The sequence below is a fragment of the Caretta caretta genome, chromosome 7 (genome assembly GCF_965140235.1).
Source record: "Caretta caretta isolate rCarCar2 chromosome 7, rCarCar1.hap1, whole genome shotgun sequence".
NCBI lineage: Eukaryota > Metazoa > Chordata > Testudines > Cheloniidae > Caretta > Caretta caretta.
This window is the reverse complement of record NC_134212.1, coordinates 100,634,906-100,652,623: the sequence shown is the minus strand read 5'-3', so window position 1 is coordinate 100,652,623 and position 17,718 is coordinate 100,634,906. Positions and strand designations below refer to the sequence as shown.

The following is a 17,718-nucleotide window of genomic DNA, read 5'->3' as shown; positions in this document are numbered from 1 at the left end:
GGTTTGCATTTGTATTTTTTAGTTATTTTCCTAAAGCAAGTTTGAGTCTCATTGGTTGGTAACCATTTAAAACATGTTGATTTACAGCTAAATATATCCTTTATGCTAAATATGGTGCTTCTTTTTGCTGATAGGAGGATACGCTAATTTATATGTATTTATTTAAACCGTTATATAGCCTAACTTACATTTATTCAGATTCTTAGTTTTTACATTTTTAGTATGGTAGAAAATGGTGAATGATGCATTTGTTATTTCCTGGATGTTGAAGGTTTTACTAGTGATTTCGCTTGCTCTGTTTGGAGAGACATTCAGGCACATTAAAACACAAATAGCATTTTCAAGTTTTTTTTTTAGTTACGTAAAAACAATTACTTTGTTTTTTCTTATCAACATACAATTAAAAAGTTTACCAAAACACATTTTTCATTTAAAACTCACTGATTTATTAAACAAAGGAAGTATTTCTGTTTAGTATATTGAACTGATTGTTTCTGATCGTTATACTTTTCAAGATTTTAGAACTAGTAGGTCTCATCCTCTTCGACCTCATTTTTTGTCTGTAGATCAGAGGAAGAAAACAAGCTGTCCTGCCTTTATTTATTTATTTGAACTCCCGGTTGATTTCTTAACTTTGAGTGAAGTAGTCATTGAATTGAAGTAGCTGAATAAACTGAAAAAAATGTATTCTCTGTACCTGCAGAAGAGGTTACTACTGTCAAAAACCAGTTTAGCACTTCAACACACACTCGTTCCAGGTGCTTAGGCAGTGACTTCCACCAGTTCAGTGATTTGACTTTCTTGAAAACGTGGCAGCAAACATGTACTGTTAAAATAATTGTAATTAAATGAAAATAATATTAATAGATTATAGTAAATTCAGGCCTTAACCTAGGTTATCATAAAATATAAATTTAATTTTAAATTTTTTTAATTTAGCTCTTCTCTAATTTAAATAAAATTGTATATATTTATATAATGAATTTAAAAATCAAACTGACTTTGATACAATTCCTCAAAATTATAATTTAAAAATTAAATTAGTTTGGATAAGAACCCATGTGGATTGAAAAATGGGTAACTGACTGACTGGAAACAAAAGGCAATAAGTAACAGGGAAGGGTCAGTGTTTGAGACCGGTATCTAATGAGGTACCAAAGTGATGACCATACTTAATTGCTATCTTCTTTAGTGATCAGGATAAGAGCATATTGATGAGATTCATGAAAGAAGCCAAATTGAGAAGAGTTGAGTAAATAGTAAAAATGGAGGAAAAAGTACAACAGGACCTAGAGAAACTGAAAATGGCAAGTACATAAAAACAAGAATTAAATAGGAACAATGCAAGCTTCCGTACTACACTGGGATAGAAGAGAGGGAAAGGAAGGTGAAAGCTATTCAAAACACACAAGTTCAGTGGGAGGGAGTGGTAGTGATTTGAGTTTGCAATATGTATAACTACAAAAAGCTATTTTGGACTGCAAACATAGGCATCGTGTCCTGGGACAGGGAGTTACTAGAACCTCTTGGTATAGTTGTGGTATAATAGCTGGAATAGTACTTTCATTTCTAGTCACCATGGGTCTGATCCAAAGCTTGCTAAAGTCAGTGGAATACTTTCCATCAACTTCAGTGAACTTTGGAACAGGCCTGATGGTGATAGATTGGAGGGATTTAGGAAAAGAGCAACACAACTGACCAAGAGCCTTTTTGAAGAAGGATTTTAAAGAGCTAAATATGTATATCTTGCCTAAGCAATGACTTGTGGATGGGGGAAGGAAGGAAGTCCGTGTATTCTGAAGATTAACCAGAGTAGTTGAGTGCAGTAAATGGGAGTGATGTGATGGAATTAAAATAACTTAATCTGAGTAGGAGGAAGAACTTTTTGCCAATGAAATGTATTGGGCTGTGAAACAATCTTAAAAGGAAAGTAATGGTGGAAAGTACCATTGTTTGGGATTTTAAAAAAGACCAGACAAAACACTACATAATGTTGTGTAGAATCCTGCATTGGCAGGGAGAGACTCCATGATTTCATAAAGCTGTTTTCAGATTCTGTCTGTGGATCGCTTGGTTGTATGTGAAGAGCTGGTTGGTCACATGGTATTGGCTCCACCTCCAACTGCTAATTGAATTAAAAGAAAATAATTAAAAAGTCACTTTTACATATGAACAACTGTTGAGTGCTGTGGGAATGTTACAGGATTATGAATGGTTGATTAAGTGGTCTGCAGGATTCTGTAAATGGGCGGAGAGATGGTTCATGCAATACGAACATCTGATCTGATGTCTTTTTCCTTATTAACTCCTATAATGCTGCTACATTTTAATAGATTAATAAGTCTCACAAGATCATAATGGCAGGGATGCTGGAACAGTTTTTATAGTGAGGATGCTGAGCCATAGACTAAAACTGTAAACCCAATATATAATGGAAACCACTTTAAGCCAGCACCCCTAGTTCCAGCACCTATGGGTTAAGGTAGAAATGGTTTAACAAGTAACAAACTGAACATTCAACACCCCTACCCCACCCCACATACGTTAACTGTACAACTATGTGTGCACCTTTAAAATCCTACCGTGAACAAAACAAGCCCATACATAAGTATTTGCACACGCATCACACATATTTCATATGCAATAAAGAATTGAGATAGTTTTAAGCACCTGTGTCTTTATCCCAAATAGCATATTATTTCCCAATAATCTTATTTCTGTCACTCATAAATTTCTTACCTTGGCTATAATATGTAGTTTTTGCTTTGCAAAACATTTGTAATACAGTTTGGTTTTCCCAAGTATGTTACTTACAGTGAATGGGAGACAGGGTGAATTGATTTAAATCAGTGATTTATATCACAGATTTTAATTGTAATTTAAATCAGCAAGAAAGAAGCCTTGATTTAAATAAATGATTTTAATTTTGGTTTGAATTTGTACTTTTTATTTTCCAAAAGAAAAGTTTATTCTCGTTGGTTAGTAACCATTCAAATGTTGATCTGCAACCATCTGTAGCCTTTACACTAAATTTGGTACTTCTTTTTGCTAACCAGAGCATCTACTATATCTGTAGACGTTTATTTAAGCAACTATGTAGCTTAACATACTTATTCAGATTTTTAGTTTTTACATTTTTTATTATGTTAGAAAATGGCAAATGATATTTCTTTATTATATGTCGTTTGTGTAGAACACCATTTGGATGGAATTTGGAATACAATTAAATATACAAAGAGCACTTTTAAGTTTATTCGTTAAATAAAACTACCTTAAATGTGCTGGATACAGAAGAACAAAAAAGTTTATCCATACATTTCTTAATCAAAGAAACTATTATCTTCAGTTAGTGTATTGAACCGAATTGTTTCTGATTGCCATGTTGTTCGAAATTTCGGACTAGAAATTGTTATCTTCTCACACCTCCTTTTTTATTCATAGCTTGAAAGAGGAAGCCAAGCTTTCCCGCTTTCTCAGCTCTCAATCTGTTTCCCAGTTTCAAATTAACTAGTCATTGGACTGAACTAGTTGAATAAATTGAAATGAAGAAAATATTCTCAATGCCTGCAGAGGAAGCTACTGCAATCAGAAGTTTGAACAAACTCTGGTTCCAGGTGCTTAGGCAGTGACTTCCACCAATTCCGTGGTTTGACTTCCTTTAAAACATTATTTTAAACTTTCTTTAAAACACTTGGACATAGATGCCAAAAACTGGATTGCCCTAGAAAAACTTGGATGGGTGGCAACCCTAGTTTAGGTTTTACCATAGGTTGTCATAATTTCAAATGTAACTTTAAATAGGCTTTTTTATAGAGAAAAATGTATTTAATTTAGAGTAAATACATTTCTTTTAATTCACTCCGATGGGAGAATATAGATTAGGACTGTTTTTTTGTTTGTGTGTTTTTTAAAAAAAAAAAATCTCAATTTCTTAGTGTTTTTGTATTTAATTTGCATATACTCAATATGACAGTGAAATGTCTTAGTTTTCATAATAGTAGTGTCAGAGACAGTTACCACTGTAGTGTAGGTTAAGTAAAAGTTTTCACTTAGACCCTTCTGCTTTGAGAACTTCCTGAAACTTTGAAATTTTTTGTAAGAACACCCCTGTATCAAAACAGGAAGCTAGGCATGAGCTTTTGCAAATTGCATGCTGAACTTGTAAAGGCTATATCTGTACATGTATGTGAGGCTAATTTTAACCACATAATGAAGTGTACTGAATGTGTATGTGGGCAGAGGCAGAGGTTCGTTATTTCACAGAGGGGACTGAACCAAGTTTAAACGTAAGAGATTAAGTGATCATTGAGATTGCATAGTTAAGTGCTCAAAAAAACAGGAAAAGCCTAAATCAAAGTTACACACACAGTTTTGGCTCTTTGGTGCTTTTGCATAAAATCTCTAATTATACAACCATGCACTGTAATATCATACAATATTTTTCAAACTTGCACAGATTTTGTACTTTACTACTGTCACACATTCTATGAAAAATACACAGTGAGCTCTGTTTACTTACATAGTACAGATTTATGTATTAAAACATAGATTATCAGTGAAAATTTGCAGTTGTATATAGGATTGCCTGAGTTTGTAACTTAGATTGAAGAGAGGTTAATTTAGTAGTTAGTCCAATTCTGCAGATAAGATACTTAAGATAGAATGTGGTGTTGCTTGGAGAGAAAAATCTATAGTATGCTGGCGCTGGCAGAGTTATTAAAATATGCATACCTTTTAATGAGAAGAGAGCTTACCATATTAAAAAGGCTAAATTGTCAAAGATAAAACTGGTCTGTTATGACAATGGCATTAGATAAGTAAAAAGAATGTAAAATAATTACAGGATGCTCCATGTGGTTATCTAAGGATGAATATAGTTGTGAACAAACTCTATTTTGATAGACACAACAGATTTGAATTGGTAGATGAGTGCACTTGGCACTGGTGTGGAACCCTCTCCTATGGTGGGATATGGAATCTTTTTTTTTTTTTTTTTGTAATTAATCATTACTTCATTGAGAGAGACAACTCCAGTGTAGTGCTGAGTGAAGTCTGTTCCCTTGGCCATGTGTTCACTGGCTGTTGTATCTTGTTGCTACACATGTAATCTTGTTTCAGGAGATTTTTGGGCTGTGAGCGCATTGGTTTGCTTGTTTCATGGCTATTACAATTTTATTTATTCTCATTAACAGTATAAAGTATATAGTGGTATTTATGGCTGTCTGGATATACACTTACATTTTGTTCACACTTTAATTCTTTGTATTACGTGTATGGTGTCTTTCAGAAATTCAACCTAAACCTTTTGTTATGAAAGTAAATCTGTATCGGTACTTTGTCCCCCTAAGCATAATATTTCCATTCTTTTACTTAACCCTTAAAAATGAAACACAACCAATCAATCTTTCTAGTCTGCATGTAATTGCCTATAGCTAAAATGAAGCTTTTTGTCAGCCTTGTTCAATAGAAATGAGTTAATGTATTGGTAACAGAATAACCATCAGCAATCACCCTTTAGCTGTTTACTAATGAACTCCCAGATGAATGAGAAATTTCGGAATCCATGTTTTTACTTCAGGCTGTACATGAACTTAACACTTAGATGTCATACATATACGTATCTTAACACTTAGATGTCATACATATACATATCAGTACCTCATCTCAACAAAGTGCAGATCATGCAAACTTGTAGAAAACTGTAATGCAAATCCATATTTAAAAAATTAATAGGTGATTTTGCAAGTTGAAATCAAATAGTTATTTTTATGTGGCAGTCTGGTTATTTTTATTTAAGAATTCCTTTTGTTCCATTTATTATAGAAATGTAAAAAAAAAGTCTAAATAGTGAAAATGTTTAAAATTTACTTTTCAGTTTTAATAATCTAGAAGATTTTTTTAAAATGATCTTTAGCTTGTGTCCCTTTTTTAGTGTAAAGAATGGTTTATTATGCGTAAAGAATGTTAAATTTTGTGAACAGAATTGTAAAAAGTTAATGTGTGTGTGAAGACTGGGATACATTCATTATTGTATATTTTCTTAGAACACAAATTATGAAAAGAAACATTTTCTGTAAAACAGACTCATAACAGGGTGTAAAAACCCATTTTATACATTTAATGTCCAGTACTTAATGTGCTAATGAGAAAGTATCAGAAGAAAAGTGCATGACTTCATAGTACCTAATAAAAAGTGTGACAAGTACAATAGAATATGTACGCTTATGAATGTAAATACTTAAAAAACCCTCAAGTTGTTGTGATGTGGGAGGGAAAACAGTGTCAACGCTGTGGCAGCTGAAATGGAGCCAGAAAAAAAGCCATTTTAAAACTCAAACTACTGCCACCCAGTAGGCTTGAATAGCAGTTTTCATGCTCTTTAGTCAGTCAGTTTCAACTATTTTATTTTGGTGTTTGGGGGAGACTGGCAGTAGCTGGAGGGAGAAAACAAGAAGAGCTGCAGGAATACAAGGTGAGGGGGGGAAAAGAGAAGGGGGAGCAGAAGATGTGGAGAAGGGCAAAGAGTATCTTTCCTTTTGGATTGAGAAGGAAGGAGGAGGACTAGACAAGTCACAGACTAGGGAAATAGATTTCTTTGAAGTTTAACCATAAGACGTTCTACCAAAATGTAGTACACTAAAGTTACTGAATGCAATTGTTTATGCAGGCAGACTTCAGACATACGTACTGTCTAGATACTTTGAGGTTTAATAATTGCAGTAATAAAACCATTTTTATTCATTGCCTATTTTATCATGTTAATACTCTAAAATAAGATGAAGAAACACCATAGAACATTGTAGGGAGCGGTTATTGTCTGGAAGATCTGTAGTACGTTTTTTAACCAAATACATTTTCATAAAGCCACGAGAACATTTTATTTAAAAATAGATATAATTTAAAGTAATCACCTCCTAATTGATATCCTCTTTATATCCAGGTTTCAGCAGACAAATGGTGGAGATTCTTAACAAACATAACATTCTGTTTAGCAGTTTCGATATATTTTCTGATGAAGAAGTACGTCAAGGACTGAAAACATACTCTAATTGGCCTACTTATCCACAGTTATATGTAGCTGGAGAGCTTATAGGTGGACTGGATATTGTTAAGGTTAGAAATTGAGAAATCTGCATTTTTTTTTTTAATATTTTGCATATTTTTAAAAGTGTGTGTATATAACCATCTCTTTCTAAATCTGAACACCTGTTTTTCAGGAACTGGAGGCTTCTGGAGAACTGGACACAATTTGTCCCAAGACACTCAAATTGGAAGACAAGTATGATGCATTATATCTTTATTTTAGCAGTGTGTTATAGTTTAGAGGCAACATCCATATTCTGACTCTCAGAAATACATCAGCACTTAAAAAGTAAATTACTGTAATGCTGCAGTCTTTCATTTGAAGTAATTGAATCTTTTAGTTACCTCTTCAATTGTAGATAACATGGGTGATCATATATAGAAGTAAACATTTGGGTATGCTGTTTTGATAGGATTTACTTAGACTACAAGTTTTATTACATTTAAAATAGGGCACATAGATTTCCTCCAGTCTCCTTTCTTGAATAACTAGTTTTTTAAGAAGGAAAACATAGGTAAATCCTTTTATAGAAAACGTTGTAATTCTACAAGTAACTTTTTAAAGTTTTTTGAGTCTGATTGGGTATAGATTTGATTACTATGGTGTCAATATGGTATAATTATGTAGCCCCGCTCCCCACTTTTCAGTTCCAACGGTTGTCTCCTTTGTTGACATTATGTGCTTTTTAGTGATGCATTGTGGGTTTTTAATCTCCCAAGGCACACCTAGTATCTAGAAGCTAGTCTGGCCTCTTGAGTCTTCCCATTTTGAGCATGTGCTCTGTTTAAATTTGGCTGGTCAGCTAAGCCAAGCCTGGTAACCAAACAAATCATAAGCTCTAAATATGTGAAGCATCTTCCTATTTTATAGCAATAGCTAGCAAGTAGTGGGAATTTGTTTCTCATCTTATATGTATCACACCATTAAAACACTAAAGAGGAAGCTGAATTATCAAGTTATAGTTATTCTCTGAAGGCAAATATTGACACACAAATACCTACTCATAGTCTGAGGCTGGCGACACTGGGTATCTATAAAGCTCTGGAAGTGTCTGATCCCCACTCCCACCGAAGCATTGGTAAACCACACTTGGGAAATAACATATGATGCAAACTACAATAGAATCTCAGAGTTATGAACATCCCAGGTATGGAGGTTGTTCATAACTCTGAAATGTTTGTAATGCTGAACAAAACGTTATGGTTCTTTCAAAAGTTTACAACTGAACATTGACTTAATACAGCTCTGAAACTTTACCATGCAGAAGAAAATGCTACTTTTAATGATCTTAATTGAAATGAACAAGCACAGAAGCAGTTTCCTTATCTTGTCAAATCTTTTTTAAATTTTTCCTTTATTTTTTTTAGTAGTTTATGTTTAACATAATATTGTACTGTATTTGCTTTTTCTTGTCTCTGCTGTTGCCTGATTGCATACTTCTGGTTCCAAATGAGATGTGTGTTGGACTGGTCAGTTCATAACTTTGGTTTTCATAACTCTGAAGGTCTACTGTATTACAATAAGAAAAGGAGTACTTGTGGCATCTTGGAGACTAACCAATTTATTTGAGCATAAGCTTTCGTGAGCTACAGCTCACTTCATTGGATGCATCCCATGAAGTGACCTGTAGTTCACGAAAGCTTATGCTCAAATAAATTGGTTAGTCTCGAAGGTGCCACAAGTACTCCTTTTCTTTTTGCGAATACAGACTAACATGGCTGCTACCCTGAAACCTGTATTACAATAAAGCACTTTTAGACTACACGGTTAAATATTTACAAGTCAGAAAATGCAAAAGTTAGATGAGTGCATACCCTTTAATTTACTCTTTGTGCTTAATACTCATACTATTCAAATAATATGATAATGCAATAGGTTTTTTCAAGTTTTAGTTGCTCATTTTGGCCTTGATTCTGCAGTTGAATATATTCAGGTTTAGTCTTATGCTGTATTATAGTGTCTGACCCCTCTATATCTGATTACAGGATAAGGGCTATATTTTGTACTACTGTGTGTGTAACAAGTAGAAGTACTTGAAAATATTGGTAGGAAAATACACAGTAACATAAACTTCAGTAGACTACAGAAACTATAACAAAATACTGTGATAATGAACAGCACTATGTTTTGTCATGGATAAGGGTAATAAGCACTGAAATATTTCAGTAATACCAGGACAAACCCTTGCTTGCGGGCACTTAAATATCCGCACAGAGCGAACAGACCTTTTATTTTTAATCTTTAAAAAACAAACAACCCCCCCCCCCAAATCCTAAACACCTCTTTACAGCAAACTACATGGAATTCAGACTATCCTGAGGATAAAGAGCTTAACCTGCATTGTTGAGATTTGAACCATTAGCTCCAAGGTGACTCAATATTTGAAATCTAATGTTTAGACTACTGAGCGAGCCATCCCCTCTAGCAAAACTGACTGGTTCTACTGGGTGATGAGTTATACCTTCTGAGTCACTTTCTTTTTCAAATTGAATTTTTTCTGCAAGAGGTGCTTTTGCTAGTCTTTTCCTTCCCCTGTGCCAACCTGCAAGCTCAGAAATTAATTCTGAATTTGTACCATTCAATTCATGCTTTGTTTTCTGCTTTGCTTAGTCTTTGCAGCAAAAATAATTTGTTTCTTTTCTCCATTGCTCATAATATGAGATGTCACTTCTTCCATCCCTGAAAAGGATGCATATACAGGATCTAAATATGTTTTAATTAAGTCACTTAAGATTGGTTCAGGTGGATGTCTCACTAAAGAAGCAACGAGAGCTGTAAGACAAGGATTTAAAATCTTCACTCATTCTGATACTTTAACACTGGCAAAATGGCAATTGTCCGTTCACTCCAGGACAATCATAGAACTCCTATTCATAGAGCTAGGCTTGAAGTTCTAGATCCACTCCAATCCGTGTATAATTATATTATTGTACTCATCTTGAAACAGTTGGGCTTGTTGCCCATCTTAATTTTCAGCTTTCCGTAGCTGTCTTCCGGCTTCCCAGTTTTCCCTTGAAAACCAAAGCGTATTTTTACAGCACTGTAATTAAACCTTTTACATTTTTCACTTGTGAATCTCTGGCTAATTGACTTCTGTGATCAATGCAGAAGGGAAAGTTCAACAGAACAATGGCAACCTAGGTGTTTGACCATGCTACTCTTTCTCTTTGCTAATGTGTCTATAATGAAATTCTACCCCTTTAGAGGATTATAGAGCTGCAGCTGGCTCCCTATGTCTCCTGCTCTCTACTCATTCAAGCAAAGAATTAAGCCTAATGGGAAATTTAAAAATAAAAATAAAATGGAGCATATTTTCTAGAACCTGGCAGCTCTCCTAGAAGTTCATAAAATGTGATGCCCTATTTTATCAGATGTTGTGGGACTTCAGTGTTCTGTATATGACCCCTCAAAATTCCTGTTGGAGAATTTGGGGAAAGGTTGTTATGAACCTGTAAAAATGTTATGGAACAGTAAATTCTTAGCAAGTAAGCAACCAAAAATATTAAAATACCATCTCAACTGAAATGGGTTTGACTATTGGATGTCTGTCATAACTTTTCATAGAATACTAGCAAAGACTTTATCTAATGTATGAGAAGAGGTTGAACCACTAATAGCTAGGTTCTGCACTTGAAATATTATGTAGAGATTACATATCTGTAACTGTGCAGGATTGTTCTATCCTGGGACTAACACTGCTACTAGAGAGACAAGCTGGGTGCAGTAGTATCTTTTATTGAGCCAACTTCTGCTGGTGAGAGACAAGCTTTCGAGTTTACACAAAGCTCTTCTTCAGGTCTTTCAGAGAGACGGAATTATTGTGTAAATTCGAAAGCTTGTCTCTCTCACCAACAGAAGTTGGCCCAATAAAAGAGATTACCTCACCCACCTTGTCTGTCTTATATCTGTGATTAGATACGCACAGCTCTGGATATTGTATTAAAAGTATCTCCAATTCAATTTGGAATTTGCCCCTTAAGTTTGATGCATCTAGGTATTTGCAATTTAATCCTGAAAAATAAATCATTGCTTTAAAAGTAATATCATGGTTTACAGTGGCTTAGGGAGAGAATGAAATAGAATGGAATATAAATAAATTCAATTGTTTATAATACAGCTTTAAATATATCTTCTAAACCTATGAATTATCTTCCTATCTTTCTTATATGTATGTTACTGAAGAAGTAGATCAAAAGTATAGGTTAATAATTGAACTGAGATTTTATATAATTTTTTTCTATTTTAGACTTAAAGTTCTGACAAACAAAGCTTCTGTGATGCTGTTTATGAAAGGAAACAAGCAGGTAAAGATCTCCAAAATGGTTTAATAGTAATTTCTTTTGATGCTCACGTCTGCAGGGAAGGGACTGTTGAACCTCTTTTCTTTTTGGCTACTGAAATTGGAGTGATATCAGGAAGTTATCTGTCTGACTTGCTTCTACAGACCGTACAAAGCAATCTATAATTTATCTGACAGGTATCAGGACTTCAGCTGAGCACATTGCTGTGGTGATGCAATCATCTCACTAAAACTTTAGTTACATTCATCAGCTTCATCTACATCATTTATACTGTTTGTGTTCGAATTGTCTCCTCCTTTTGGTTTTAGTCCAAAAGCCCCTGTGCTGATAGTTTTGGGTTTAGCAGATAATAGATCACTCTTAGTTCTCTCTTGCTGCTTATGTAGCCAGACTCTCACAGGTGAGGCCTACCCTTCGATTATTACATGCCATGTTAATCCTAGACATCTCTTTAGGTATTCCCCTTCGTGGCCTAGCTGAGTTGTTGTCCTATTCAATTTAGTTTCTCTGCTTTGGTTATGTAAATTTTCCGCATAGCTTAAAAAAGATGCTGGATGATTTTATGGCACCACATACCATAAATGATCTATTGTTTTCCTTTACATGTGTGAGATGGTGTCTTTCTGAACTGCCATTTTTTATCCACCCAGACTAAAATAAATGTGATGACCGAAGACAGACAAGTTTTAATAATTAGGATTGAAATGGTAATAAATGACTAACTCAAAAGCTTAGCTTGTTTCTCAGTGTGTCACATACATAAACTGGCCTCTCTGTAACAACGAGGCAGGTACAGCGGTATGGGTGAAAATAAATGTAAACTGTTGATCAGAATGATGGATACTAGGTGATGACTCCCCCCGCTTAATCTGATCTCATGAAATGTTTATGCAGTAGTTTTGATATATGTACAGAGGGAGCTCTGTTTCAGGTGGGGAACTAGGCTCTTCCGTGTATGATTCCCTCTTTTTCATTTAATTTCTTCTTTTTTCTATGAGCTCAATTTCCATATTACTTATAATTAAGGCTCAGATTCTGTCTTGGATATTTTTAGTAAAAATCATGGACAGGTCACGGGCAATAAACAAAAATTCACTGAAGTCTTTGACCTGACTTTCTCTAAAAATATCCTTAACAAAATGGGGAGGCAGGTTAAGCTCAGCACACGCTGCTGCTGGAGCTCTGGGGTCCCCCGCTGCCGCTGTGGTGAGTGGGAGTTCCAGGGTCCCCCAGCGCAGCGGCTGAGCCGCTCTGGGGGTCCTGCTGCCCATGGCAGCAGGGAGCTCTGGCGGGTTCCACACTGCTTGCGGGGGCTGGGATCTGCGGAGGGTGGGCAGAGTGGGGTGTCTGGGAGCTCCACCCCAGGGCAGAAAATGGCACGGAGGTCAATGGAAGTCATGGATTCTGTGACCTCTGTGTCATAATTGTGGCACTTCTGCTGACTCACCATGTTAGGAAGTGCTGGAATCCTGAAGGGAGAGGCTAACTCATTAGCCTTAAAAACAGTCAGGTGTAGAGAGGCTCTGTAGCCTAAAGTTCAATTTTTTTGTTTTTTGTATCTGAGCTGCCAAAAAAGTCAATCTTGAAGAAGGGGCAGGTAGTCTGGACTAAATAATGTGTGTAGGTTCTGATTAGAGCAGGGTCCCATCTGGGAATAAGCTAAAATAGATAATTCCCTTTCAAAATGAGAATGAGTGTTTGTACAGATGCAGAATTTACCAACTCAGTCCAGAAAACTGCTGCCTGTCTTGCAAAATGGACGGTGATGGGTAAAGGGAAAAAATTATGGGGAATAATAAGCTTCTCTTTTTTACATGTTTATTAAATGTGTGGATCTAAAAGTAGTGTACTTCTTGGGCAACTTCTTAGCTTTGGCTCTCTTTGAATACTCTTAAGAAATAACCTGCATCCTAGCTGTAACCAGTTTTCAAGACCAAAATGGATGAATGTGGAAAATGACTTCACTAAGGAAAACTGTCAAAACAGTAGCTCTCAGGACAGAAGAAATGAGGGAGATGATTCTCAGTGTTTTCATTCACTTTAGAAGTGTTTGCAAGTGAGGGAGAGACAAATTGCTCTGCAAAGTTAAACTTGGCAGAGCAAATGTAATGTAGTTGATAAAAGGTGAATGTGGAAGGAGGACAGCAGACAGAGTGAACATCAAGAGGGGTTATTTATTAGAAATAAAATAGATTAATTGGGTTGTGATATGAGAATCTGGAAGTTGGAATTTTCTTGGCTTAAGAACTTTAAAACTTCACAAAACTAGAAAAATAGTGTTGTAGTCTAATAAGTTTTTTTCTCTCACTTTAGATGGCAAAATGTGGATTCAGCAAGCAAATTATAGAAATCCTAAACAGCACTGGGTATGTAGGTATTATTTAAAACATAACAGCTTTGTAATGAATAAAAGTGCAGTGTTTATAAGTAAACTTACAAGGTGGAAAAATGCCAGGTAGCAATAGTAAATTGAATCATTCTAATGGGCGAATGGCTTTTTCCCTCACCTAAAATTATATTTATAAACATTTAAAGGAGGCATCTTATTAATGCCCTAAAAACAGAAGGTTTTAGTGGAAAGTGAAATTGAAAGAGGGAGAGATGCCTGGTGTGGTGACTGAGTTCACAGTACATTTAGTATAAGATTAACATCTGCCAGTGGTGATTGCTGGAATGTGGGAGGCAGTTTAAGCACACTTAAAGGTCTGTTGAACAAGTTAACTGTCTAATCATATTAGTGAATTACTCCTCCTGATTACTGCTGGACATGTAATTCTCTTGTTCTGCGTGAGACGTTGCGTAGTGCAAATAGTTGCTAGCTAATTCAGATCCATAATTGTTGCTGACTATTTAGCTCAATAATCACTGGTGAGAGAGATGGAAAAGCAGCTGGCATTTGATAATTGTAATAAAAATGGAACTTCTATCCCTACTTAAATTTATTTGGCTACTAAATGCAGTGAGTGCACTATATGTTACATTACTTTCTAATTAATTAATTAATTTAATAATAATGAAATAATAATGAAAAGTAACTACTTAGCTTGGTGGTAGCGAGGCTAACTAACAGGAAGCACTGTGAATGCCCTTCTCATCCTCTCCTCTTTGCAATCTGATTGACTACAAAAATCTTTGCACTCTGATTAGCAACTTCTTCTAGAATTCCCTTTTGCCCACAATAAACATGGCTGCTTCAGATTCTGAGTGTTTTGCCGTGCCTAATGTCTGATTTCCCGTCTTCCCTTGCAGCTGCTTCTTGTCCCTTGAGAATTGCTTAACAGCTTCCCCCCCTTGAATAATTCCATTTAAAAAAATTATATTGTATTATTTTTCTGGTTAGATGTGTGACTAGCAAGGGTAATCAACTATATTTATGGCCCTCTGAATCAACTGTGAGTAGTAGCCAATCAGAAAATGGAGGTTTGTAGAGTTCAGAAACACCTCATACAAATGCGTGTCAATCCCCCTCAGCCAATCAGAGCATAAGAATTTGCCAACTGTCTGGTGTTTATGAACTAACTCTAGTCAGAGTGCAAGGAATTATTAACAAAATAAGTGTACCATTATGGATCAGTAACTTTGCCTGAGACCATTACATGTCTGTATAATACAGTTTATTTTGGTGTCTAAAACTTTTTCCATTCTTAAGCACTGTATTGGTGAACTGAATTATCTTGAATATCACATTTATTTTGCACACTCAGTTTTTCTTGTGTAACATGTCACTCTGTCTAGTCAGCGTAAGTAGTCTTTCAATGAAAATGGATATTTTTTGGTCTATACTAACTTTTGATTTTGATATAGATGCTAAAAAAGATGTTGTAGCTGTAAAATAAGTATGTGTCACTTGGAGTATTTAATAGCTAATTACCAGATGTCATTTGTCTCCTGTTTAAGTAGCTGACTTTCTGCAGTCTCTTGCTTACAGATTATAAATAAAGATCTTGTGTGTGTCTCCTATATTTTGGATGGTGGCTATCTGGTAGTGAGAAAACAAATAAATTGGTTATGTTTTTGTGGGTATTATGTTGCAAAAATGCATAATTCATTTTCATCTTTCTTTATAGTGTTGATTTTGAGACATTTGACATATTAGAGGACGAAGAGGTAAGTCTGATACTTTATCTCGTCCCCTCCGCCCCACAGATGTCACTGTTATGTCTACTACACTACTAAAGCTGCTGTGAAGAGCCTTAAAGTTAAGATTATTTTCCTTAGGTGCGGCAAGGATTAAAAACATATTCAAACTGGCCAACATACCCTCAATTGTACGTGAAAGGTGAACTTGTTGGAGGGCTGGATATTGTTAAGGTAAGGCAGGGGAGGGAGGACGATGACTCCTGTTTAAAATGTAAATTGACTCTTCTAGTGTGAACTTCTAAAAAAAATATTTTTTAGAACTGTCATATACATAAGCTCCTATGTAATGGCCTTAGATTTTGAAATTGAATGACTTGGTTGGTTTTACTGTGACTGTCATTTCAACATATGGTTGAAAGGAGCTTTTAAATCTCCAGCATGCTCACATACTCTGATATAGCAATGAAATGTATTTTCTTGACAGCAGTCAGCTACCTTTACTGTAAAGACCATTTTTACCCCGTGGGTGCATTGTTACAGGTTTCATTTTCTTTTTAGTTTTACTTTTGACATTGCTCTTCTCAAATAAGGTGGTGAGACATTTTTTCTAGCAAACTTTCATTCCTGAAAAAAAAAATGTAAGGTTATTGTAGTATTTTGAACAGACCCTGAAGCAACAAAAATAGATCTGCATTTGTTACTGTGGTTTTTGATTTTTGTAACAGAGCAGGCAGAGTCTTCTAAACCTCTAATACTCCTGAGTTTATTCTCGTCTGAATGTTTTATAGCTAGTACACATTGTAACTCCTGGGAAGATATAATCGATACATCTCATTTAGCTCTGAAAATAAGCTGATGTTACTTAAATTATATAGATGATTTTTAAAAATTTTATTTACTTACCACAATTTTGGGTTAACTCGTACATTGATCAATAAGTATAATTTTGAGCATCAAAGAAGTTGGAATGTGTTCTACTCAGCAGTAGTTTTTGAAAAATAAACAGCTGAATTGGATTATCTGTTACTGAGAGCTCGCTTTAGTGATGTATTCTACAGACATATGCATGTTACAGTAATTTGAAGATATGTTATAAAATGACTGAATATGCACAAATATTCTGCTTGTAGATATTTTCTGTATACATCTAAGAAAAACATTTCACACTAACTGAACCAGACTAACTGAATGATTTATAATTTGAACTGAAGTTAACTAACCAGACTAGGGCATACGTGTACTTCTAAATTATAATTTACACCAATTCATGGTCTTACACTTCAACAAATTCTATTGATGGATCATGATTTTTTTACTTTCCTTTGTGTAGCATGTTGGGTGTCTTATGTTCTGTAAAACTTTGTTTAAATACAGAATTACAAAAATTACTTGTGGTTCAGAGGGACCTCTAGTGGGTTATTTAGTCTGTCTCCTCCTGAATAGTGGACAGTTTCATTTTCTTGTCTAAAAACTATCCCTGTTGAATTTGACAGAGGTTATTGCAAAATATACATGCCCCAAGTTACTATCCTATAATTTCTTTACAGGAACTAAAGGAAAATGGTGAATTGTTATCTATTTTGAAGGGAGACAATTAATGCAAATGGACACGAATGCTAATGATGGGAACTGAAATACTGCAAGAAATGATTCATTTATTGATTACATTGGAGCAATCAGCAATGGAATGGGAGCAATTAAAAGCTTCTGACTTTCTCTTTATACTTAACAAAGTCATGCTAGATCTATGTTAAAGTAATTTTTCAGAAGAAATACAAAGCTGTATCAACATCTTCAATTAAAATGGAATGTTAAACATTTTTGTTTTCATTGCACTCTTTGTAAATATAAGTATATTCATTTTACGTAGACAGTTTAGTTTAGTGTAAACTGACCCCACAATTCACCTATCTGATATATTTTAGTCCTTTACAGTACGTAGTTTGTGGGCATACAAGTCTCATTAGAAGAACACATATTGTGATAGGCAGCATACTTATTGTCAGTGTCTCTAATTGTTTTTTTAATGTCCGGTGAGCAAGAAAAATGGTACCGAAACCTTTATCCAGAGTACTACTATTAAGAAGTCATTATTAATCAGCTTCAGTTGTACATTATTTATCTCCATTGTCTTAGCAGTTACAGCAATTGTTTGCTAACTTCCAATGTTCTTGAGCCTGGTTATCCTGGTTTTTGCTTTAAACATATTTAAATGAAGATGGAGATTTAAGCCAGTAAACTTGAAGTTAAGGC

General features: G+C 34.9%; 1 protein-coding gene across 2 annotated transcripts in view; it reads left to right on the top strand.

Moving 5' to 3' along the window:
- The window catches only part of GLRX3 (glutaredoxin 3), a 34,190-nt gene extending 16,907 nt beyond the window's left edge, over positions 1-17,283 (top strand). For both annotated transcript variants that reach the window (XM_075130999.1, XM_075131000.1), the window contains exons 5-11: positions 6,941-7,113; positions 7,218-7,279; positions 11,331-11,388; positions 13,699-13,751; positions 15,453-15,492; positions 15,604-15,696; positions 17,013-17,283. In XM_075130999.1, the coding sequence (XP_074987100.1) occupies positions 6,941-7,113; positions 7,218-7,279; positions 11,331-11,388; positions 13,699-13,751; positions 15,453-15,492; positions 15,604-15,696; positions 17,013-17,063 (530 nt within the window). In that variant the 3' untranslated portion in view covers positions 17,064-17,283. The remainder of the gene's footprint in view (positions 1-6,940; positions 7,114-7,217; positions 7,280-11,330; positions 11,389-13,698; positions 13,752-15,452; positions 15,493-15,603; positions 15,697-17,012) is intronic.
- Positions 17,284-17,718: the final 435 nt, after the last annotated feature.